This window comes from Vulpes lagopus, chromosome 3 (genome assembly GCF_018345385.1).
Source record: "Vulpes lagopus strain Blue_001 chromosome 3, ASM1834538v1, whole genome shotgun sequence".
Lineage (NCBI taxonomy): Eukaryota > Metazoa > Chordata > Mammalia > Carnivora > Canidae > Vulpes > Vulpes lagopus.
Genome location: NC_054826.1, coordinates 77,945,908 through 77,971,074, shown reverse-complemented (window position 1 = coordinate 77,971,074; position 25,167 = coordinate 77,945,908). Strand labels below are relative to the sequence as shown.

At 37.1% G+C, this 25,167-nt stretch overlaps 1 protein-coding gene across 1 annotated transcript; it reads left to right on the top strand.

Moving 5' to 3' along the window:
• The first annotated feature begins 8,659 nt into the window (after positions 1 to 8,659).
• TFAM (transcription factor A, mitochondrial) lies at positions 8,660 to 24,170 on the top strand. Its single transcript, XM_041749973.1, has 7 exons — positions 8,660 to 8,907; positions 9,435 to 9,553; positions 10,992 to 11,062; positions 11,475 to 11,624; positions 14,246 to 14,341; positions 20,450 to 20,506; positions 20,981 to 24,170. The coding sequence occupies exons 1-7, from the start codon at positions 8,807 to 8,809 to the stop codon at positions 21,122 to 21,124; spliced, it is 738 nt and encodes a 245-aa protein (XP_041605907.1). The 5' UTR covers positions 8,660 to 8,806; the 3' UTR covers positions 21,125 to 24,170.
• Positions 24,171 to 25,167: the final 997 nt, after the last annotated feature.

Sequence of the window (25,167 nt, the reverse complement as noted above, 5' to 3'; positions counted from 1 at the left end):
AATATTCAGCAATATGAATTTGGATTTTGTAATTTGCATAAAATTATAGCTATCCTTTTTGCTTGTCCTACCTACTGCTGACTCATAGAATTGGCTTTAAAATAGAAAGGCTATATTTATTTTACATAATGTTGCTACAGCAATGACTAAAAATAACTTTGATTTGCTCTTAATAATTAAGACTGCATCTAGACTTTGTTCTAATTGAGAAATAATTCATAAACCAATTTGGATAACTGGGAATTGTTAACATGCAATAGATCTTTTTTCTAATTTTTCTCTCCCTTCTATACTTTTGTATACTATTTTATGGAAACTTCAAATGTGGTCATAATAGATCCTAAGTAATGAAAATGTTTTGGAGGAAAAAATTACATACATAGTTTTCTTTGTATGTAATTCATTAAAATATTGATATTTAGGAAAGATACACTAGGAGATATTCAGATTATAATTTTTTTCCCCTCTTGCTGCAGTAAATTGTTATACTTTGGTAATTTTCATGTGTTGTTACTGTTTTCCTAATCAGAGTGTAACCTGTTTGGGACAGGAACAATGTCTTAATCCTTTTTGTGCCACTTTCAATACCTATTATAGTGCTATTTTAGTTGATGATAAGTAAATTGTCTTTAAATGTGGTGTTTACAGTATAATCTTTTTCTTTAAAGGTTTTATTTATTTACGCATGAGAGACACAGAGGGAGGCAGAGACATAGGCAGAGGGAGAAGCAGGCTCTAGGACCACGGGATTAAGACGTGAACAAAGGCAGATGCTCAACTACTGAGTCATCCAGGTGCCCCTCACATATAATCTTATTTCTAGAAATAAATTTTACTTATGAGTTCAGAATGCATCTATTCTGAGCCTATTCAGGTTAAACCTGAATTGTGCTAAACCTATTAGGTGATTGCTCTTATTTTAGTGAATTATTGTGCTAAACCTATTAGGTGATTGCTCTTATTTTAGTGAATTATTTATCCATTATAATTACAAAAGCAAGACTGCTTTCTTTAGGAATATGTTTTCTTTGAGTGACATCAGTGTATGTAACTCTGCTATATAGTAGGGAGTTATCTTGGTCTCTGACTGCTGCTGCTGTTTATTGGTGCTACCCTCACCTTTACCAGTGTGCAAGTACCAATAAACCATTATCATTACTTTCATATATATTTTCAAAATTTTTACATGGTTCCCATCTCCACACATTAACTGTCCCTTCTATTGGCAAATGATACTTCTAACAGGTGTTGCTATTTTCTATGGAACCAAGTTACTATATAAATAATTTGTCTAGATACTAATCTTTTCACTACTTCTGTTTCTCTCTTCCTCCCTCCCTTCCTCTACCCATCTGTCATGCACAATATACTGTGCTAGATACTATTAGAGGATAGAAAGAAGCATAAGACTTGGTCTTGTCTTCAAGAGCTTACCATCTATTGAGGAAAAAAAAATTGTGCATATAAAAAAGATTAAACACCAGACCAGTATATGATATGTCACAAGTAAAAAATACAAGCTCATACACTATAGAAGATCCAAGAATATTTTGGGCTGGAATGGTAAGCTGTGTTGAATGAGTCTGAAGGATAGTCTGACATAATGGGGAAAGCATTAAGACAGTGAATTAGAAGACCAGGTTTTCACTTCTACAACTTACTAATTAGTGTAAACTTTTGTGTCTTGTGCTTTCTGAACTTAATTTTTCTCCTCTATAAATTGGAAACTATGATCATGATAAAGTTCTGTGTCTGCTTCTTCAATTTATGAATAATATAATCAAATAAAGTTATAAAAAAGGTTCTGAAAACATTAAAGTATGATTCCAACCTAAGGGTGTTGTTTTAATTTTTCATCACCTACCATAGTTTTATGTTCAAACATCACTAATTTAACAGATTCTAGAAGTTCAATAGGAAGAGAGGAGCAGTGCTGGTGTATAATATGTAGGTAGGTAATTTAATAAGGACAGGATATGACAAGGTAGTGATGGTCTGTGATGCAAATCTGACATTGGGGAAAATTCATACCATATCTGTAATTATTTAGAAGCTAATAATAATTTTCACAAATAATATAATTATAGCTATTATTTGTTGAGTCTACTATGTCTGAGGGGCTCTGTTAAGGACTTCTTGTACATTTTCTAATCTTCACAATAATCTAAGAATCAACCATTATTATCCCCATTTTTATAGGAGGGAAAACTGGGTCAGAGAAATTGTCCTGTGGTAAGAAAAGAGAAAATAACAAGACCAGGATTAGATCTGAGTCTGTATTCTTATCAAGTAATTCCTGTAACTTTGGCACATATGCAAAATGCAATGGTAAACTCATTGCCAAATGAAGTGGTTTGATGTATTTATTAAATCAGAAAAAGAACTAAGTATTTATTTTTATTTTTTTTAATAGAACTAAGTATTTAAATAATAAATTATTTTTAAGCAAAGGTTAAGTGGGAAATGAAGCTATAGGGGAAACAGAAAAGCCAGTTTGTGCAGGATTTGTACGCCATGTTTGAATATTTAAACCTTGATTCCGTAGATAATCAGGAGCCATTGAAGGTTTCAAATACAGAAACGTGATCATTGCCTCCCTGGCATTGTAGAAGGATTTCTTTTCCTTTACTGCCCATAGTTCTCAGTCATGCTGCTTTGAAGAATGAAGAGGTATACTAGACAAAAGTGGTGGGCAGCAAAGCAAAGTTTATTGAGCCATAGTACAAAGCTCCCGAAGAGGGAGGAGGCTGGAGAGGGTTGCTGCTGGAGTTTTTAAGCCTAGGGGTTTTTATGGACTCATCAGAGGCTGTTTTGATCTGATTAACCCTCGACACACCTGTCACCCAATGAAGTTTTTGTCATCTACCTATCACGGTGGACAAAGGTGGAGGGCTCTTTCCAGGGTGGTGTAAAATCCTTTTAAGAGTTGTTTTCTCTTAAGGTAGGGGTGGGGGAGGGGTGGAGGTGTCCCTCCCTACCATCCTTCTGACTCTCCCTCATTAGCTTAGAATCTATCTCAATAAACAAGTGAATGAATGAGATTTGTCTTTTGGAAAGACTGACTTGGTGGGTGACAGGGTGGAATATGGTTAGGAGAGAAGATGAAATTGGCAAAACTACCTTAAGAGTTTGGGAAAAGATGTCAGAGCATTAACCAGTGGTATACAGGAGCTGGATGGTATTGGCCTGGAGAACCAATTATATATATATATATATATATAATTGGTATATATATATATATATATAATTGGATGGTATTGGCCTGGAGAACCAATTATATATATATATATATATATATATATATATATAAATATATATATAAACCTTATATATAAACCATATATATATGTATAAATATAATACGAACATATATATATACCAATATATACCTATATATATATATACACCAATTATATATATATATATATAAACCTTATATATAAACCATATATATATATATGTATAAATATAATACGAACATATTACTGGCCTGGACAAAAGCAACAGCAAATGGACTGGAGAAGAAGGAATACTTGCTAGAGTAGTTGATTGATGGGGGAGAAGTGTTGTCACCAGCTAGACCCTAAGACCTGAACTTTACTGTTTGCCTGCCTGCACCCACTCACCTTTGTCCCACATTTTCCTTCCAATTTATCTTCTACCTCAGGCAAAAGACCCTAGGGCATATCAACCTGAGAAGGAAATAGAAACTACTCCTTGATCTATGATAACAACTCTGGGCAGAGTTCAGCAGGCCTAGACCACCCAGACCAATTTGAGATTAACTCCTCTCACACCTGCTCAGTAGGCCATGGAGTGACTGATGATTACTTTTACCTCATTATAATACTAAAATCTCCACCAGAGGAGGACCACAAGCCTCATTTGAGCCTCATTTACATAACATACGGTTAAGGTATGTTTTCTTAAGGCGCATGTGCAACCTACCTTATCCCCACCTGTACAAACATTGACAAGGCTTCCCCATCTAAATATTCATCCTAACCCAAATAAAAGGAACCTGTTTAGCTTTGCTCAGAGAGTTATGGCTTTGAAATTTATTACCTATGATCTTTTTTTTTTTTTTTTTTAATTTTTATTTATTTATTTACTTATGATAGTCACAGAGAGAGAGAGAGGCAGAGACACAGGCGGAGGGAGAAGCAGGCTCCATGCACCGGGAGCCTGATGTGGGATTCGATCCCGGGTCTCCAGGATCGCGCCCTGGGCCAAAGGCAGGCGCCAAACCGCTGCGCCACCCAGGGATCCCACCTATGATCTTCTTATTTGCTGCGAATAAAGTTTACTTAGTGTGACAACTACACTGGTGTAGTTTCTATCTGTGACTCACCAGAGAGCAAACTCCCAGTTGTTCAGTTACAGTTGTGGAGGCCAAGAAAAATCAAGGCCATTCCACCTCAAATTTAGCATTAGCACAAGTACAGCCATCTTAGGTCCCTGGGAATAAGAGCTGAACTTTACAGGAAAAACTGCAGAAGGTCCTCATCAGGGAATCCCATATCAGAAAGACAACAGAGCCCACGCCCATGGCAGAAAGTCCCATATTAGAATGAGAACAGAGCTCAATGCCCTTGAAAGCCCCATATCAGAATGTAAACAGAACTTGAGAAATTTCTCCACCCCTTCTGAAAATCCCCTAGACCAGCCTATAAAAAACCCAGCTGTAACCTACTTCCGGGTCTAAGTCCCTGCTCCACTGTGTAGGGTATACTTGGACCCAAGCTTGAGCTTGTAAATAAACCCTCGTGCACTTGCATCGGTGTCGGCTCCTTGGTGGTTTCTCAGATTCACAATCTTGGGCACAACACAGTGGCAATGGGAGAGATTATAAAATGATTTATGAAATTATTAGCTTGGCTGATTGAAATGGGATACTGGTGTCTCTTCCCAGGAGGAGTTTGAAACAGGAGAAAGTGAATTCTTCTCAGGGAAAATTGAAGTAACTATGAGACATGATGGTAAAGATGTCCAGAAAATAGTGGTTGTACAGACTTGGAACTAAAATGAGGTCTGGATTCAATATAAAATATAGGAATCATGAGGGTATAACTAATAGTTGAAGTCATGAGTGTAGATAAACTTTTAAAACAAAAAAGTAACAGAACTCTGGGAAAGGTTGTGGCAAGTCATGTTTCATAAAGTAAATATAAATAAATCATATGCCTTTTTGTTCAAAAACAGTTTGGGTAAGTAGGTAAGATTATAGTTTATTTGCAAATGCTGCATTTGGAATAAAATAAAATTACACTGCAATGTAAATGAATATTAAGGAATATTGGCATCTGGTGAAAACAAATATAGATCAGATTTATAAGACCTATACAGCAAGATTTATCAAAATGACACTTTATTTTTTTAAACAGTATTTTAGTGATAGAGGTCGTATGAGCAAGAGAGGCAGAGGGAAAGAGACTATGCTGAGTGTGGAGCCCAATGATATGGGAGAGCTGGTTCTTGTCTCATGGAGTCAAAGAATGAATCTCGCGGACACTGGAGAGTAGTAAAGTGATAGAAGTTTATTAAGTAAAGATACAGAGAAAGCTCTCAGAAGTGAGGGGGTCCCTACATAGTTGCCACTGAGGGCTTGTAGGGTTGATCTTTTATTGAAAGCCAACTAGGGAACCTAAATCCACTTAACATCTATCTCTATTGATATCACCATTAAGTAAGGACTAGTGATAACATCTTTAATGGCTTACTTCCTTTTTTTTTTTTAATTAATTTTTATTGGTGTTCAATTTACCAACATACAGAAAAACACCCAGTGCTCATCCCGTCAAGTGTCCACCTCAGTGCCCGTCACCCATTCCCCTCCAACACCCACCCTCCTCCCCTTCCACCACCCCTAGTTCGTTTCCCCGAGTTAGGAGTCTTTATGTTCTGTCTCCCTTCCTGATATTTCCCAACATTTCTTTTCCCTTCCTTTATATTCCCTTTCACTATTATTCATATTCCCCAAATGAATGAGAACATACACTGTTTGTCCTTCTCCGATTGACTTATTTCACTCAGCATAATACCCTCCAGTTCCATCCACGTTGAAGCAAATGGTGGGTATTTGTCGTTTCTAATTGCTGAGTAATATTCCATTGTATACATAAACCACATCTTCTTTATCCATTCATCTTTCGATGGACACCGAGGCTCCTTCCACAGTTTGGCTATTGTGGCCATTGCTGATAGAAACATCGGGGTGCAGGTGTCCCGACGTTTCATTGCATCTGAATCTTTGGGGTAAATCCCCAACAGTGCAATTGCTGGGTCGTAGGGCAGGTCTATTTTTAACTCTTTGAGGAACCTCCACACAGTTTTCCAGAGTGGCTGCACCAGTTCACATTCCCACCAACAGTGTAAGAGGGTTCCCTTTTCTCCGCATCCTCTCCAACATTTGTTGTTTCCTGCCTTGTTAATTTTCCCCACTCTCACTGGTGTGAGGTGGTATCTCATTGTGGTTTTGATTTGTATTTCCCTGATGGCAAGTGATGCAGAGCATTTTCTCATGTGCATGTTGGCCATGTCCATGTCTTCCTCTGTGAGATTTCTCTTCATGTCTTTTGCCCATTTCATGATTGGATTGTTTGTTTCTTTGGTGTTGAGTTTAATAAGTTCTTTATAGATTTTGGAAACTAGCCCTTTATCTGATATGTCATTTGCAAATATCTTCTCCCATTCTGTAGGTTGTCTTTTAGTTTTGTTGACTGTATCCTTTGCTGTGCAAAAGCTTCTTATCTTGATGAAGTCCCAATAGTTCATTTTTGCTTTTGTTTCTTTTGAATGGCTTACTTCCTTTTTAGGGTCCGGTATTTCTTTTTTGGTCACAAGTAGCTGTTATAACAAGACCCCACCTCTGGCACATGGGACAGGATGGTCTGGTTTATCTATCTCTGGTTTACTTTCAACTCCACATTTTTGGGATTTTTGTGAGCCTGACTCTGTGGCCCTCTACCTAGCCCCATCTGTCCCTAACTCACAGATACGGGGCTTGATTCCACGACTTTGAGATCATGAAACCAAGAGTCAGTTGCTTAACCAATTGTGCCACCCAGGTGCCCCTCAAAATGACACTTTAAAACAACAAAAAGATTTTTTAAATATCCAAAAGAACTTTAACTTATCAAACATCTGAAAGAACAAAAACATTCTAGAAAATATAGAGAAATGAATTATATTAGAATTCAGGTAAAATGTAACTATAAGGTAGTGTATCCTATACTTACCTCTATCTTGGCAGTATATTTTATTTCTTTGCTTCTCTCATTAGACTTTACTGGGAGTGGGGAACTATTTTGTCTTTTACCTGAGTTTTGGGCCTTGTACATAGTTACATAATCAGAAAAAACCCGTTTCTTCCATGACAAGATGGGAAGTTTGAACAGATGACCTGGAAGGTTCCTTTCAACCCTGAGAGCCTGAATAGGTGATAGAAAGAATAGATAAAGATAGAAAAAGTGATAGTTGCTTACTTACTACTTAGAAGAAGTGGGCTTAGTCCTTTGTAGCAGCAAAAGGCCAATGTTTCAAAGCCAAAGAAAGGCAGATGACTCTCAGCTTAATATTACAGGGGTGAGAATTTTCAATTATTCAATTAAGAGTTAATAACTATAGCTACCCAACAGAGGCTGTTTCAGGAGGTGGCTATCTTGGAAATAACTGGAATGTAAAAGCTGATCCTTAGATACTTTTAGTTTAGGTCTTCCCAGTCTTTTTCATGCTATTGCCTGCACAGAAAATGCTGTACAGCGTATCAATCAATATTTCAAGGCATATTTGTCACACGTTCTCAGGACTTTGGCAAAACTATAGTCCAACATCCTCACCTGAATCTTAGAGAGGAGATGCAATATTTCGGGATCAAACTTTAACGTTAAGGCTGGGTCTAGAGTCTCTGCACAACTAAACAGCCGAAGTCTCCTCCCCACAAATTAAGCAGGGTTGGATGTCAGGCTTGAAGACTGAGTCTGGGAGAGTTGCCGTGGATGGGGGGCCGGTCGAGATCAGTATTGCTTTAAATGTGGTCCCATGACCACTGGCATCAGAACTTGTTAAACCGTGAGGAACTTGTTGAAAACAGACTCACGGGCCTCACACACACAGACCAGGCCCTGCGGCAAGGCGAGGACATCTATCTGCACTTGTAGGTCTGAAAGCACGCACCGCTTGCCACTCGCCTACGCCCGCCCCAGTAGTATTTCTGCACTCCTGAGCTCCAGCTGCGCCTTGAACTGCGCAGCTCTGCTCTTCCCGCGACAACCCGCCAGCCTGACCTCGGAGCAGCGCGGGCGGCGCAGTTACCCCGCGTCCTCGCAGTGAAATTGTCTGTTACGTACTAGCCCTTTCGGTCGTCACAGGCGGACGCCAGCCAGCACTGCCTTATCGGGGTGAGCCCCCCGCAGTGCCTCCATCAGCTTCCCGGCCCCGCGGAGGAACCGACTGCGGAGGGGTGGGGGCCGGGGTCAGAGGCGGCTCAGCTGCGCCCCTTCGAGGCCAGGACCCTCCGCAGGCGAGCCGGGCTGCGGTTTCCCTTCTCCGCCCCCGAGCTCCTCTTCCTTTGCAGCCCCGCCCACCGGGGAAGCCGCTACGGCGCCTGCGTCAACTCTGCCTTGCCCCGCCCCCGACTACCAACCGGATGTTAGCGGATTTCCCATGGTGCCTCGCTAGTGGCGGGCATGAGAGGAAACTGCAGAGGGTCGCCAGCGGGTTCTAGTCTTCATTGTTGGAGTTGTTCTCTTGGCGCCGCGGGGCTCTACGAGATTGGCGCTCGGTCGCTGCGTTGTAGGCTGGTGCAATGGCGCTTTTCCGGGGCGTGTGGAGCGTGCTGAGTGCCCTGGGAAAGTCCGGAGCGGACCTCTGCGCGGGCTGTGGAAGTCGACTGCGCTCTCCTTTCAGGTAGGACCGCTCGCCTGCCACCTCGGGAGGTGGCGCGCCCAGGACGCCCTGGGGTTGGAGTGTGTACTTTTTGTCCCTCCTAGGAGGTCTAGGCCCTTTGATTCAGACCTCGACTTTGCCAGGGTGGCTTTGAGACCAGGCCTTACTCCAGTAGTCTTTCCCGCCCCTCTCCACCGTCCCCCCCTCCTCCCCGCCCCACTGCACTGTCCAACCTTGTAGCACAGGTTCGGAGCTTTTCTGCGAAGTCGCGCCACGACTCTCCCGCCATCAGTACGGGCGTTAAGGAGGCAGGGCCCAGGAGCTGAAGTATACGTGCTCTCCTCCACTTTGCCCTTCCGAGGAGGCGTAGATAAGAGCTTTGATGCTTCAGCTTTGCAGGTCTTCCTTCTGGTTAGGACAGGGTTTTAAATGTTACTAACACGGTGTCATTGTAGCATCTTGATGACATCTAATCTCGGATCTGTGTTCATATACAAATGAATATTGGTACTTAAATACTTGATCTCGGTTGTTTTCTTTGTACCTAGTTTTGCGTATGTACCGAGATGTTTTTCATCCACCGCGAATTGTTACCCAAAGAAGCCTCTGACTTCATACGTTCGATTTTCTAAAGAACAGCTACCCATATTTAAAGCTCAGAACCCAGGTAAGGAGTTTTGGAGCATTTACTCTTTTCTAAAGTGATAAAGAGGTCACTAAGCAGTTAAACTTCAAACTTGATACGCATTTTCAAAGCATCCGGTGACATAACCATTACTTTTAGTGGTACGTAAAATAGGAAGTATGACATTTTTTACCAAGTAGAAATCCCTTTAAAATAATTGAGAGCTTATGGAAGATATTTTATCTTCTTTTTAAATTACTGTATATATTTTTTTATTGAAGTATAGTTGACGCACAGTATTAACGTTAGTTTCAGATGTACAACAGTGATTCTAGTGATTCCACAGCTTTCTGCATTATGCTGTACTCACAAGTGTAGCTACCATCAGTCACAACGCTGTTACAGTATCATTGACTTTATCCTCCTGACTTATTTAATGGAAAGTATTTTAGAAATAGCAGTATGTGGAGTGGAAAGCTCCCAGGGAAAAGGCTGGAAAAACTGAATTTTGGGGATCTAGTTGCCATTAGCCTGGAGGACCATTGATGAATCATTTTCTCTCTCAGCTCTTGCTTCAGGGAATTGTTAATGGAGTTGCAATGAAATAACTTATGTGGATGTGTTTTGTAAACTAAAGCTCTAAACAAATTGCTGCTAATTTTAAGAGTTTTTTCACTGTAAATTGGTTGCATTCCTGAAAAAAAAGAAAGATTTTCAGGTAGGATGTTTGTTGGCTCCCTAGAAGGGCTGTGGACCTTCACTTGGGGCTATAGTGGTGTAAAGATAGTAACTAAATTAATAATAGTCAACTTTGTTTATGATTTCTAAAGCTCTTTCATGGGGCACTTGTGAAAACCAAATGAGCTGTAATGAAAATTCTCACATTATAAAAAACTGGTTTAAGAGACATGTTTCAGTAATACATTTTTAAAATTTGGTAGTTCAAACTTAGTGGTTTGTTAAAATGTTTACATACATCCCCGGCATTCCAATTAAGATGAGGAAGGAAATGGGGAAGAATGAATTGATTTTAGAATAGTTTGTTTGCAAGTAGTAATTCTGTAATTGAAATACAAGATGTTACATGAATCAAAACTGTATTTTACTGTTTAGTCAGGTTTTATAAGCTTAATAATTCTTGAAAGACTGGGAAAAAAGTTTTGTTTGAAATAAAAAGCAAAGAGCTTGAAGAAGTTGATTACCCAACTGCTTAAACAAATAATTTTTGATGACTATTTTGTGGGTATGTGATATACTTCTTACTGTTTAGATAACAGATTTTAAGAATGTTTGATAAAATATGAATTATCATATTTAAATTAGTTGGTTAAAGAAAACCTAAATCATTGTATTAAGTTGTGTGTGGTATAGAGGCGTCTGTAATAGAACTTAGAGCTAATGGATTATGCTTTCCTAGAAGTCTTTAGAAGTTAATCCTGAGACAAAATTGTGACCTTTTTCATTTTATTCCAATCTGTAGATGCAAAAAATTCAGAACTAATTAGAAAAATCGCCCAACTTTGGAGGGAACTTCCTGAATCAGAGAAAAAAGTAAGCATATTGGTTTTCAGCATTGCTGACTAACTATTCTGCAGTTAAGAACAATAGTCATGTCCTTTGAGGGATCAAAAAAAATTTTTTTTTAACACCCATTATCTATAAAGGAACTTCACACCTTCAGATTCACATAAATGATTAGAATATGGATATATGGCAGTGGTGACGGAGGGTTTGGCAGCAATCTGAAATTGAAGACTAATTGTTAAACTCTCGCCTTGGTTAGCATATATGTGAAAGATACATGTTTTTAATCCATATACATGTGATTCCAGAGCACGTTTTCCACTTGGAGTTTCAGTCTGTCTTTATATGAAGTCATGTAGTTGTTTTTCCCTGGCAGGTGTGCTATTATGTACTATCAGCAGTAGTTTATTGACTTCTTATTTGAGTTTTTTGTTTATAGATCTATGAAGATGCTTACAGGGCAGACTGGCAGGCATACAAAGAAGAGATAAACAGAATTCAAGAACAGTTAACTCCAAGTCAGATCATGTCTTTGGAAAAAGAAATCCTGCAAAAACGTCTAAAAAAGAAAGCATTAATAAAAAAAAGAGTGAGTATCAATGAAATATTCTTTTCCTTTGGCAAAGGACTGAAATTTATATAACTATGAATAGGCGAGTTTTTCTTATTTTGATATATATCCCTAAATGGTAGAATGTCATAAGGCATATTCCATTTAGGAAATAACGACATAATTCTTTTTTGCCACTAGTACCAGTTGGCGTTGAGTCTGTCTTGGAAACCCTTGTCACTACTTTCAGATGTATCTGAATTTAAGATATGTAGTTAGGACTAGTATGAAAGCTGTATGAACAGAGTCAGGAAACAGCCAAATCAGGAGTAACAAGAATCTTTTCTTCTGGGTCTTGTCTAGAATAACCTACTGATTTGAATTGTTTTATAAGTAATGGTGAGTTTTATTCTGAATGTTGAATAGACTGAATTCATTAACGCATCAGAGAGAAGTGACTTATTGTATCTAGTCAAGGAAAAAGTACCTATAAGATGAAATTCTATTTTTCCTTATTAAAAACCCCACATGGTTCAAATTTGTAATTCCCAGCTTAAGGCTATTAATCAACATAAATTCTGTTGCTTGATAGACTACATTTTTGTATGGAACCAGTTTTAGGTATGAGGTGGTCAGCTTGCTGGTCTAGTACTTAAACTATAGAAGATGGTCATAAGAGGCACATGGGTGGCTCAGGTCATGATCTCCAGGTCCTGGGATCAAGCCCGGCATCGATCGGGCTCCTGGCTCAGTGGGGAGTCAGTTTCTCCCTCTCCCTCAGCCTCTCCCCCGTTCATGCTTTCTTTCTCTGTCTTGAATGTATAAATAAAATCTTTAAAAAAAAAAGAAAAAGAAAGAAAATGGTCATTAGCGTTAAAAACTATGTCTTTAGAATAATAGATTTGAGAGTTTAATGTGATGCCAACATTTCTCTCCCTGACTCTAATGTCAAGTCCTCCTAGCACCAGAGTTGAGGACTCACCCATTTTAAAGTAGGTAACCTAGATAGTCATCTAGTCTTCTGATTCAATTGGTAGAAGGAAGCCAGGAAAGATAATAACAGAAATAGTGTCTGCTTAGGGATGGTATTTGGAGGTGTGAGTATTAAAGTTTATTCTCCCTCTTTTATTTTCCCTTCCTCTTTAATGCACCCATTCAGTGTTAAGAGTGGGAAGGACCAGAAATGAGGATTGGGAGGTGATACAGGATTTCCCTTTGTATGTTTCTTTTGTTCCTTTTTCTTTCTTGTCTTCATATTCCTTTTATTTATTTATTTATTTTTAAAGATTTTATTTACTTATTTAAGAGCGAGAGTGTGAGAGACCATGAACAGGGGAAGGTGCAGAGGAAGACTCCTGGCAGGAGCAGGGAGCCTGATGCGGGGTTCGATCCCAGGACCCTGGGATCATGACCTGAGCCAAAGGCAGATGCTTAACTGACTGAACCACCCCGGCGCCCCTATTTTTCAAACAGATACTGTACTTTGCTCTCCACTCACCAAAAGGCTTCTTCACCAGCTGAAGTCCTACGTCTCCTCTGCTGCAGCTCCAGCCTTACCTCTTTCATGGAGTAAACTGCTATACTGTTTCTTTTTTTAGCTTTCTCACTTTTTAGCTCTGCAGAGGTTAGCACTTTTTTTTTTTTTTTTCTCTGATACTTTCTTCCTGGCCCTGAATCTGCTAAGTATAAGAATCCCATACCTGTACTGATTCCCCAGGATACTCAGTACTAGGCCACTGATTGCTGGGACTGTATATAAGTATCAGAAGTAACAAATACACTGGAATTAAAATGAAATCACTGTGTTTTATGTTCCCTGTGGATAAAACTGATTTTTGCATTTAAAACATAGGTTAAAGCCATTCATTCATTCATTCATTTATTTATTTATTGTTTTTAAAGATTTTATTTAATTATTTGACAGAGAAAGCACAAGCAGGGAGAGCAGAAAAGGGAGAAGCAGGTTCCCCAGTGAGCAGAGAGCCCAATGCAGGGCTTGATTCCTGGATCCTGAGATCATGACCTGAGCCGAAGGCAGTTGCTTCACTGACTCATCCACCCAGGCACCCCTGCCTTTTATTTCCTTTAAAGATTTATTTATTTAGTTGAGAAAGAGAGAAAGAGCACATGTGAATCAGTGGGAGGGCAGGCAGAGGGAGAGAAACTCAAGCAGACTCAATGCTGAGTGTGGAGCGTGACGCGGGGCTCGATTCCATGACCCAGAGATCCTGACCGAGCCGAAATCAGAAGTCAGATGCTCAGCCTTATTAAATAGGTAATCTAGTGTTCATGAGTTGTGGTAGAGGCATGTAGTGACCTGTAGATGGTAGTGTCCTGTAAGGATGAAGCTGAGATTGTTTTAACCTTTAAAAAAGATTTTGTACATATATGCTTAGTTATTCCATTTGTGGAGACCATGAAAATAATATGTAAAGGAAGTGTTTTTATATGGAAAAGAACTCCTAAAATCTGTTACAATTTTCAAAACTTGGTGCTATCAAAAAAATTCTCATCCTAAGAATGAACAGGTAGTTTGTATAAGAATCATAACACTGACTTACAGAAACTTTCCGTAATGCATAGTAGTGAATAAAGTTTCTGTAGGTAAAGTTAAGTCTCACAGAAGTTAAAACTCTGACTCTTCCATTTTTGTTACTCAGGAGTTAACAATGCTTGGAAAACCGAAAAGACCTCGCTCAGCTTATAACATTTTTATAGCTGAAAGGTTCCAGGAAACTAAGGATGGTACATCACAGGTAAAACAGAACCCCATTTGTTTTTAAATATTTGCTTATTTTGATTTTTAAAATATTTAGACAGTTGTAGGGATGCCATATGTTAGGAGGTGAAGAACATTAGTAAATTATTATAAATAAGTACTTTATACAAATAAAGTCCTCTTGTATCTCTATTTTAAAGGAAAACCCTTTTTCTTTCCACATACAATTAATTTGAGTACTTAGTGGCCAATATATGTATAGGCAATTTTTAAAAATTTAAATAACATTTTCAAATTGAAAAAGTTCTGGAGACTTCTTATCTGGCAATTCTTAACTATTTTGTAATCACTGGGAAAGAATGAGTAGAGTAACAGTATTTTATACTGAGATTTGAATATAACTTATTGCTTCATATTATATTCTTTAATAAAGTTTCGGTGATGCCCATGGGCATGTACTATACACATGAATGCCATCATATGAATGTGTCAAAATAAAAAGCTTGTCATTCCTGCTGTGGCTTATTCTTTATTTCCTCCTTAGAAGCTTCAAATGGGCAATCGTATTTTTCTTTCATAATATGATAGGTAAGAAAGGTGTTCAGATCCCTATCCGTAACTCTTTTATCAATCTGAGATGAAGGCTTTTGCCAATCTGCCACATTTTGTGTTATTTGGATCTGTAGTTAATTTCTCAAGTCTGTTGAACATTTGATTAATGTGTATGTGACACAGACTTCCCTGGCTATATACTTTCACTGATTTATTCCTTGGGATTTTATTTTTTTAAAGGTTTATTTATTCTAGAGAGTGCATGAGGGGAGGGACAGAGGGAAGGGGGGAGTAGGGAGCCTGACATGGGGCTCAGTCCCAGGACCCTGAGATTATGACCTGAGCTGAAATCAAGAGCCAGATGCTTAACCATTTGAGCAACCCAGGTACCCTACTCCTTGGGATTTTAAAATTTGGCTTCTATGGCTTTACACTACTAAAATACATGCCTGTTTATTTTCTTAGTTGGAATTTGCTCAGTCACTGACTTACTTTGGATTTTTTTTTTTTTTTAAGATTTTATTTATTTGAGAGAGAACAGAGCGAGTGAGCAAGAGAGTATGTGTGCGTGAGTGGGGAGGGAGAGGCAGAGGGAGAGGCCCCCCCTTCCCTGCCATGTGGGGCTCCATCCCAGGACCCTGGTATCATGACCCGAGCTGAAGGCAGACATTTAACTGACTGAACCACCGAGGCGCCCCAGGATTTAGTTTTCTTACCAGTATAAGAAAGTTAAATGCTAGAGAACTCTTCTAAATCTGTAGTTCTCAACTCAGACTGTACCTTAGAATCACTCAGAAAGCTTAATGGCTGAGGGACTCTATCTTGGGAAATTAAAATTAATGCAATTGTCATTTTTAATCATTTAAAAAATAGTGGTTATACATCCTCACAGTTAAAAGAATCAAAATAGGGATCCCTGGGTGGCGCAGCGGTTTGGCGCCTGCCTTTGGCTCAGGGCGCGATCCTGGAGACCCGGGATCGAATCCCACATCAGGCTCCCGGTGCATGGAGCCTGCTTCTCCCTCCGCCTGTGTCTCTGCCTCTCTCTCTCTCTCTGTGACTATCATAAAAAAAAAAAAAAAAAAAATTAAAAGAATCAAAATAAGACTTGTTATGAAAGGGACCAGTTTTCATAGCCCTGTCATACTGCTTACTCCAGAAGCAGAACCCTTTCACTGTTCCCTCATTCTTGTGGTATTTACCTCCATATTTCTAAATAATACCTTATATTGTTACTTCTTGATTTTTTCCAATTTGAAGCATTTATCTATATTTTAGGCATTACCTCCCACTATTTAAGACCAACATTTAATACTTCCTCATCCCATTGTTCATGTCTCCACTCCCCTGCCTCCCAGTATAGTTATAATTTTGGTTAGGTCAGTATCTACTATGTTGTTATGATTATGTAAATGTTAGTCATAGTAAGCTGTGCCATTTGCTATGATTATTTTTCCTTTTTTACAAAACTCATTCCTACCGAAGTTCATTATATTTTGTGTTTCTGTTTCCTTAGCTTTTTATATACTATCAGTAGTTTAGCTTTAAACTCTTAGGTGTTCACCAGCTTTCAGTGCATTTAGATGCATTCACTATTCTGTCGGTTTCAGTGTGAAGCTCTGATTTGTTCCAGTTTGGTTGTGGCCTTTTATGCTTAGTGCACAGTTGACACTCGCTTTTGCTTCTTCTGTTGTCTTTCTTGGTTTACTGATTCTGTTACAGCATCTCCCCAGTGAGAGTACATGGGAGATCAGTTTTTTTTTACTTTTTGCATGTCTGAAAAAATCTCTATCCTTCCATTTGTTTGATAGTTTGGGCACAGAATTCTAGGGTAGGAATCATGTTCTTTCAAAATTTTAAAAATATACTTTCTTCTCTTGTAGCTTCCTGGTATTGCTTTTGAGAAATATAAAACAGTTTTGACTGTTAGAATGTGATCTCCTTTCTTTTTTTCTTCCCTTCCCCCCCTTTTTTTCCTCTGTTCTAAAAGAGAGTCTTCTGAGCTGGTCCTCTCATTTTCTTTTCTGTATTGCTTTCTCGTAGCTTCTTTTGCTTTTCTTTCTGGGATACTGTATATATTTTTACTTAATCTCCTCGTTTTCAGTATGGCACCACTGGCTCCAGCTATACCTGGGAACCACAGAATAGCTCTATTTTGCCCTTTTGAGAGGATAAATCCTAGAATCTGCCCATGGTGGGGATTTAATCTCCTTTTCAAGTGAATTTCAGTCAGTCTCCTATTTTAAGCCCAACTTTCACTTCTGTTTTCTTCTTATCTGATGCTGCCAATTCCTGAGCTTTTTGGGAATTCTGCATTATAAACCGGTTTGCTTTTTTGGGTTTCCCCAATGCCAGCTTGGGAATCTGCCTTATTGGTTAGGTAAGTCAGTTACCATTTCTCCACCTGCTTTTCAGCTTCTAAAATTTTGTGTTGGTAGTGCTCTTTCCTGTTGTTTTGTCCATGTAGGCTTATGCCATTAAAAATGTTTATTCGTTTATTTTTCTTAAAAAAATGAGCAGTAGAAATGTATTGCCACAGTTCTGGAGGCTGGGAAGTTTAAGATCAAGGCATCATAATTGCCTACTGGTGAGATCTTTCTTGGTTCATAGCTGGTACCATCTTACTGTGTCCTCACATGATGGACACATGATGTTTAATAGGTTTTAGGAGTAAACATCTTTCCATCTCTTTAATTTCCTTTAATGGATTATTTTATTTAGGTGAAAGCTCAGATCATTTAGGGATAGAGCTTCGTAAATTATTGTTTAATTCAGTGAATATAAAACTTTATGGATTAAATATAAATAAAAAGTTAATTAGAGAAAGACTTGAGAGCATTAAAGCAATTCCTTCCAGAGCTAAGAGAGCAATTATTTAATGAGTAACTTTCCTGGAGTATATTAGATGTGTTTATAAAAGTAAATTTTAAAATGTTCAAAAGGTAATGGTTATGTAGTCTCAGATACTATCTGGTACCTCCATTTTTGTTGATGGGAGAAATTTAGGGTTCAGAACAGTAAAGTTCATTATTCTCATTCTGCTTCTCCTTCAAATCACTGATGATTTTCTCTTGGTTTTAAACAGTTACTTTTCAGACCGTTTTCCCTCTCTCCTTCACACTTGCCTTCTGCCCCTCTGTGTCTCCCTTTGTCCCTCATTCTCTACCCATTCATTTATTTCTTCAGTTTCTGCTTTCTGGGAGAAAGAGCACAAGGTATATGAGGGGTGCTGACTCTTTTCTCTCTGCCTCTCCTCCAGCCATGGGTTCCCCGAATCCCTTTATTTTATAAATGAAGAACCAAGCCTGAGGGAGGTAATAATGACTTTTTCCAAGTCATAAAATTAAGTTCAGCTAAGTAGAATTAAGAACTAGTGTTGTATTGTTCCTATGGCTACATTTAAATACTTTGGCACAAATTTTAGAATAAAACATTAAAATACAGGGAAGAAATAAAAACAGTCTTTGGGGACGACTGGGTGGCTCAGCGGTTGAGCATCAGCCTTTGGCTCTTGGGATCCAGGATTGAGTCCTGCATCGGGCTCCCTGCGGGAAGCCTGTTTCTCCCTCTACATATGTCTTTGTCTGTCTCCCCGTGTCTTTCATGAATAAATAAATAAATCTTAAAAAAAAAAAAAAGAAAAATGTAGTCTTTGAAGTAAGTCTATCCTAGGAATTTAGGTTTATACTTAAATATTAATATTGCTGAGCCAGGGATCCCTGGGTGGCGCAGCGGTTTGGCGCCTGCCTTTGGCCCAGGGCGCGATCCTGGAGACCCAGGATCGAATCCCACGTCGGGCTCCCGGTGCATGGAGCCTGCTTCTCCCTCTGTCTGTGTCTCTGCCTCTCTCTCTCTCTCTCTGTGTGACTATCATAAATAAATAAAAATTAAAAAAAAAAAAAACATTGCTGAGCCAAAAAAGATAATCCACACAGCAAAGGAAGCCATTAACAAAATGAAAAGGCAACCTACTGAATGAGAGAAAAATATTTGAAAATCATATATCTGATAAGGGCTTAATATCTAATATATGTAAAGGACTTGTACAACCCAATTGAAAAATGAGGAGAGAATCTGAATATTTTTCCAAAGACGACCTACAGATGGCTAACGGGTAGGTTCAGCATCGGTAATGATCAGGGAAATGCAAATCAAAACCACAATGAGATATCACCTCACACTTGTTAGAATGTCTATTATCAGAAAGATGAAAAAATAATGAGTGTTGGCAATGATGCTGAGAAAAGGGAACCCCCTTGTACATGTTTCATGGAAATGTAAATTGTAGCTCACTATAGAAATCGTATGGAGGTTCCTCAGAAAATTAATAGAATTACCGTATGATCCAACTATTCTACTTCTGGATATTTATCCAAAGTAACCAAAAATACTAACTCAAAAAAATAGCTACACCCCTATGTTCATTGGGCATTATTTACAATAATCAAGACATGGAAGCAATCCAACTGTCTATCAATGAATGAATGGATAAAGAAACTATGGTGTGTATATACAAATATACAGTGGAATATTTAGCCATCAAAAAGAATGAAATCTTCCTATTTGCAATGGCACAGATGGCCCTTAAGGGCATATCCTAAGTGAAATAAATCAGAAACAGACAAATACTATATGATCTCTCGTATTTGGAATCTTGAAAACAACCACAAAACAACCAAGTTCGTATATACAGAAAATGAATTGGTGCTTGCCAGATTTTGGGATTGGGGCTAAAAATGGGTGAGAATGGTCAAAGGACACACACTTCTAATTTTAAATAAGTCTTGAGAACGTAATGTACAACATGGTGACTATAGTTAATAATACCATATTGCATATTTTATTTTTTAAAAGATTTATTTATTCATGAGAGAGAGAGAGAGACAGAGACATAGGTAGAGGGAGAAGCAGGCTCCTCTCAGGGAGCCTGATGCGGGACTGGATCCTGGATCCTGGGATCATGCCCTGAGCTGAAGGTAGATGCTCTACCGCTGAGCCACCCAGGTATCCCTGTATTGCATGTTTTATTTTATTTTTTTATATTTTATTCATTTATTCATGAGAGACACAGAGAGAAAGAGGCAGACACAGGCAAAGGGAGAAGCAGGCTCCATGCAGGGAGCCCAATGTGGAACTTAATCCCGGGTCTCCAGGATCATGCCCTGGGCCAAAGGTGGCGCTAAACCGCTGAGCCACCCAGGCTGCCCTGTATTGCATATTTTAATTACCTGGAATAGATCTTAAAAATTCTCATCATAAAAACTTTTGTAACTATTTTATTATGACAGATGTTAACTAGACTTATGGTGGTGATCATTTCACAGTATTTACAAATAAATAATCAGGTTTACACCTGAAACTAATAAAATGTTACATGTTGATTTTATCTCAATAAAAAAGATAAATATCCTTATCTCAGTCATTTTTTTCTATGTTTTAACAATTTAGTAGTTTTTATTTAGAAAGTTAAGGCTGATGAGAATTTGTGATTATTGACATCTGAGATTTTAGAATGATTTTAGAATGGATAATAGTAAAAACTTTAACCACTAAAGTTTCTGTATCTGGTGCTTAAAACATATGTGTTTTACAGGTAAAGCTGAAGACTATAAATGAAAACTGGAAAAATCTCTCTAGTTCTCAAAAGCAAGTAAGTATGTTTTTAGTTTCTAGTGTCTAGTTAGAATATCTGTGAGGAAATATACTAGGGCAAGGCTTGATTCATGTGAAAACAACTTGGTACCATTAGTAACACAGTTAAAGTATTTTAATATTATTTTTATATCCTTAGAAATAGTTTGGTTAGTTTTTAACTGTGAATAAAATTGGTATTTAAAACAATGTCACTCATAACTTAGTGTTCACTCTACTCACTGAGGATTACTCCTTGCCTCTTCTCCTTTCCCATATCCCAAGCCCTAAAATTTTACCAACTTTATTAATTCGTAAAAAAAATCTTTATCTCTGGCCCTTTTCTCATCTTTTATCTCAAAAAAACATTCTTCAGTCCCTTTTTATACATGTAGAACAGTAAGGTGATTTCTAGAGTATATGGAACATTCCATATATTAATTGTAAAGGATTCTTCTAAAGAAATCATTTTAACAGTCACACTTTTTCTCAGGTATATATTCAACTTGCTAATGATGATAAAATTCGTTATTATAATGAAATGAAATCTTGGGAAGAACAGATGATGGAAGTCGGACGAAATGATCTTCTACGTCGCTCAGTAAAGCACCAAGGAAAAGATGACATTGAGAATTAAAATAGAAGATTGAGTTATGTTCGTAATGGATAGACACAAGACACCAATTAGGTCTCAGTACCTGACGCTGTTGAAAATTAGAAAGGATAAAGTTGGTGAACATTTTATATTTAATTCCTTTTTCTTTAGCCCATGGACTTCTGTCAGTTTAGTTCATTTTGTATTAGTATCTTGCTTTGGAAAACCCAAACAGATAAAATTTCATGCAAAATGTATTTTGTGTTAAGGAACTACTGAGAATCAAAATAATCCATGAAATGTAGCAGTGAATCATTTTACCTTTGATAAAGGTAAATCAGACTGTGAAGTTTTTTTTATACTTAATGACTGGAAAGAGTTTTCTTGTTTCCTTATATATATGGAGGCAGGAGTTTCATATTCAAAACTGTCCCAAATTGTAGAAGTCATAGTGTTCTATGATATAATTGTACATTTTAAAAGAGCACCCACAACTCCTAGGTAAATTCCAATTCCTAGGTGTAATTCATATATTCAGAGTTGATGGTTGTACATGCAAGGAATTGCTGATTTCAGTTGCAACTTTTTATAAAAGGGAGAAATTTATAAACCTTTTCCTCATTGTCTTTTTCTTAAAGTACAAACCAAGAAATTATGTACCAAATCTATGCATATTGTTTTATACTGCATAGAATAAAAATTTTAAATGTTTCCTAATTATATGTTTTAAGGTGAAACATTCATTTTGCAGATTTTTTTTTTTTTTTTTAAGTAGAGATATGTATTCTGAATTATTTTCTCTTTCTCATGTGAGTATATTTATCCAGAAAGTAGATAACTTGTCTGGTATAAGTTTTAAAATGAGAGATCTAAAAAACAAAAGTCTTTGAAGACTTGGAATTTTAAGCGTTTTTGTCCATACAAGGCACAGCCAGTTCTGGCCTATGAACCAAATCCAGCCCATTGCCTGCTTTTCATGGCCTGTGGGCTAAGGATTGTGTACAATTTTAAGTAATTAAAAAGAAAGCATATTTTAAGAAAATTAATACACAATTCTATGTCCATAAATAAAGTTTTATTGGAACACAGTTATACTTTCTCTTTTACTCATGATTTGTGGTTGCTTTTGTACAACAGTGATAGTTGAGTATTGTTTCAGAGACTACATCTTTACAAAACCTAAAATAATTACTATCTGACCCTTTACAAAGAAAGTTTGTCAGCCTGTGGTCTATAGTATAGAGTAGTATGACTAGTGTTCCAATGTATAAATGTGTTGGGATAGTTCTTTAAAACTCAAGAGATTCTTGTTTTAGGATCTTTGTCACCATTAGCTTAAGAGGAAAGAAGTCAAACCACTGAAGAAGCTAAGCAAACTTGCTCCACAGTGTTAGCAAGGAAAATTATCTTTAGTTTCAAATTACATTGCAGTATAATTTAAAAAAAGGTCCCTCCAGCCTGGAATGAGATCCTTTTAAAAGTATTTGCTATGGCTTAATAATATGAGCTTTAAGAATTTTCCAGTTAGCACGTATCACAAAACCCTTATCAACTATTAGCATTTGTTTATCCTCTTAAGAGAGTCAAGTAAAGGTTTTCAAAATCCATACCACCTTTTTGATGAAAATCATTCATCTTTCATCATGAGTTCATAGGAACAGGATAACTCAAAATTTATATGTGCTTTATATTAAGATCAAGAAATGGTAGGTAGCCTCTAAATTTCCGGAAGACCTTCAAAGATTTTTGTTGTTTCTGGTTAGAAAATCAGTAAGAAGTCACAAAAAAGGTGACTTGTTATGTATACTGAGATTGATGTATACTGAGCTTGACAAAGGCAGGGACTGAAAAGAAAAATATAATGAGGGAGAATAAGATTTAAATGTATAAAATTGGGTGTTTTCAAACAACTGTCCCCTGTGGTTACGAATACAGGACAGTCTGCCATTAGTTAAATACATAATACTATGAAAACAAAATAGATATACTATGGTTCTAAGGCTAGAGTATTTTGGGGAAGAAGAGGAGGTACGCTATTGTGTATCAGTCTTTCTTATTTGGATTTCCGGGAGAGAATTAAGCCCTAACTCCCTGAAGCATCTAGAATGATAATGATTATATACCACCTTTAGGAGAGTGGAGAAAGTCATCAGTCAAATAATTTACTGTGTCCTGTACTTCAAATGAGCCCAGGGAGCACATGGGAGTCAATGCTGGTAGTGAATATTATAGAATGAGTGAGATAAAGGAATTTTGTAAATATTGACAAATGTACAAAACACATCTTTGCAATTACATTCTAAGCTCTTGTAGCATTTTACCTATGTATGCTATTTTATACTGGACACATTTAACACATTCAAAATAAATCTTCCTAAATATATTGGGAGGTTCACTATCTAGTAAGTTCTCAGGTATTTTACCCTCATATAGGAAGAAGATATATGGAATAATGGAAAGAGCTAGAGCAGAACAAGATTTTGATAATACCAAATTTTATTAGATTTGCTTTGTTTCTAAAAGAATGTTACTGTTCATACTTTAAATATTAGAATAATCTTGTCCCACACATTTGTTAATAAACTTTAGTATATGCTGAAGACTAGTATGCCAAATGCCATCTAGGTGAACAATATACAGTTTCTCTTAAAAAGAACAAGCACATCGGTAACCAATGGACACTCACATAAAGCCTTTTTAGACTTAAGTTGCCCCAACAAAGTAATTGCTATAGGAAGTACAGAAGAGTTTTAGAGAGAAAGATGCTGAAGAAACGAAACAGTAGTGTTTATACTGTTCTAAGCAGTTCATCATAAAGAGATTTTTGTACTTTTGTTCATAGGAGTACCAAAATTAGGTTTTAAAAATAATTTGATGACAGTAGAGAACTGTGATTATTTTACTTTCTGACATTTACTCAAAGGATATCGTGTGCACAGTCAGCCTACTGTAATCATGTAATTTTGCTATTGTTTTTGGCTAACTCCTTTCTTCGAAATGCCGTTTAAGAATAAGGCGTATGTTTTTATGGTTGCTCTGAATGTCTATATTTAAATTTGTGAATTAAAAGGGTATTACCGTAAGTGGATTTAAAGTCACTAGAAAATTTTATTTTCCTGACATCTGCTGTACCTAAAATAATCACCACCAGGTTGTGCTAAAACATCATGAAGTTTTTATATAGTTAACTGATGGTACCCATTATTCCTCTTAATTTTATCAACATTCATTTTAAGAATATTCTCTTCCTTTCTTTCCTGTCCCCAACCACCTTCCCTCCTTCTCTTCATAGCACCAGGCTCTTAGAGACAAATTTGAAAATGTTACTAAGCACAGACTGTGTTTTGAGATTTTAAAACAGTAATAGCTTTTTATAAATTGAACCTTTGGAAAGAATAAGAAAATGAACATATTTATTACTTTGAATTTGTAAAACAAAGCATAATTATACAAAGTTGCTTTCATCAGTTTCTTAACATTGTTCACAAATAAAGTACTTTGGATAATTGATTAAATTATTGATTATAGTTAATAGAGAATATATAAAATACAAAACCATTTCCTAATATATTTAAAAGATTAAAAAATATTTTACTGGCTAAGGAACTAAATACTTAAAATTGACCCTAAACAAGAATTTTAAATAAGCTAAACATTTTTTTTCACTTTAACAACATTTGAAACACCCTCATATAAAATGGTTTCTGATTCACTAATGGGATGTGCAACAAAATATTTGAGTTTACTTTTTTGCTTTTATTGAATGAATTTAGAATTTCTTAAGTTTCATTTCTCCTCCACAAATCCTGTATAAAATATGGGAAGAACAAAGAGTGTATTTTGACATAGTGACCTTTTATTATATGACTGAGAATTACCAGCCTTAAAACTTGATTTGGTTATATCCATCTCTAAAGTTCTATTTAAATTACCTGTTTATACTGGAAATTTTGTGCGAGTTGGGTGAGATTACATGATGGCGGGGGGGTGTGTGTGTGTCCAGATTTATTTATTAATCCTTCAGAAATTGTTGAAGAATTATGAGCATTTTCCACCAAATTTGGATTTTTTTTTTCCCTCAGTCA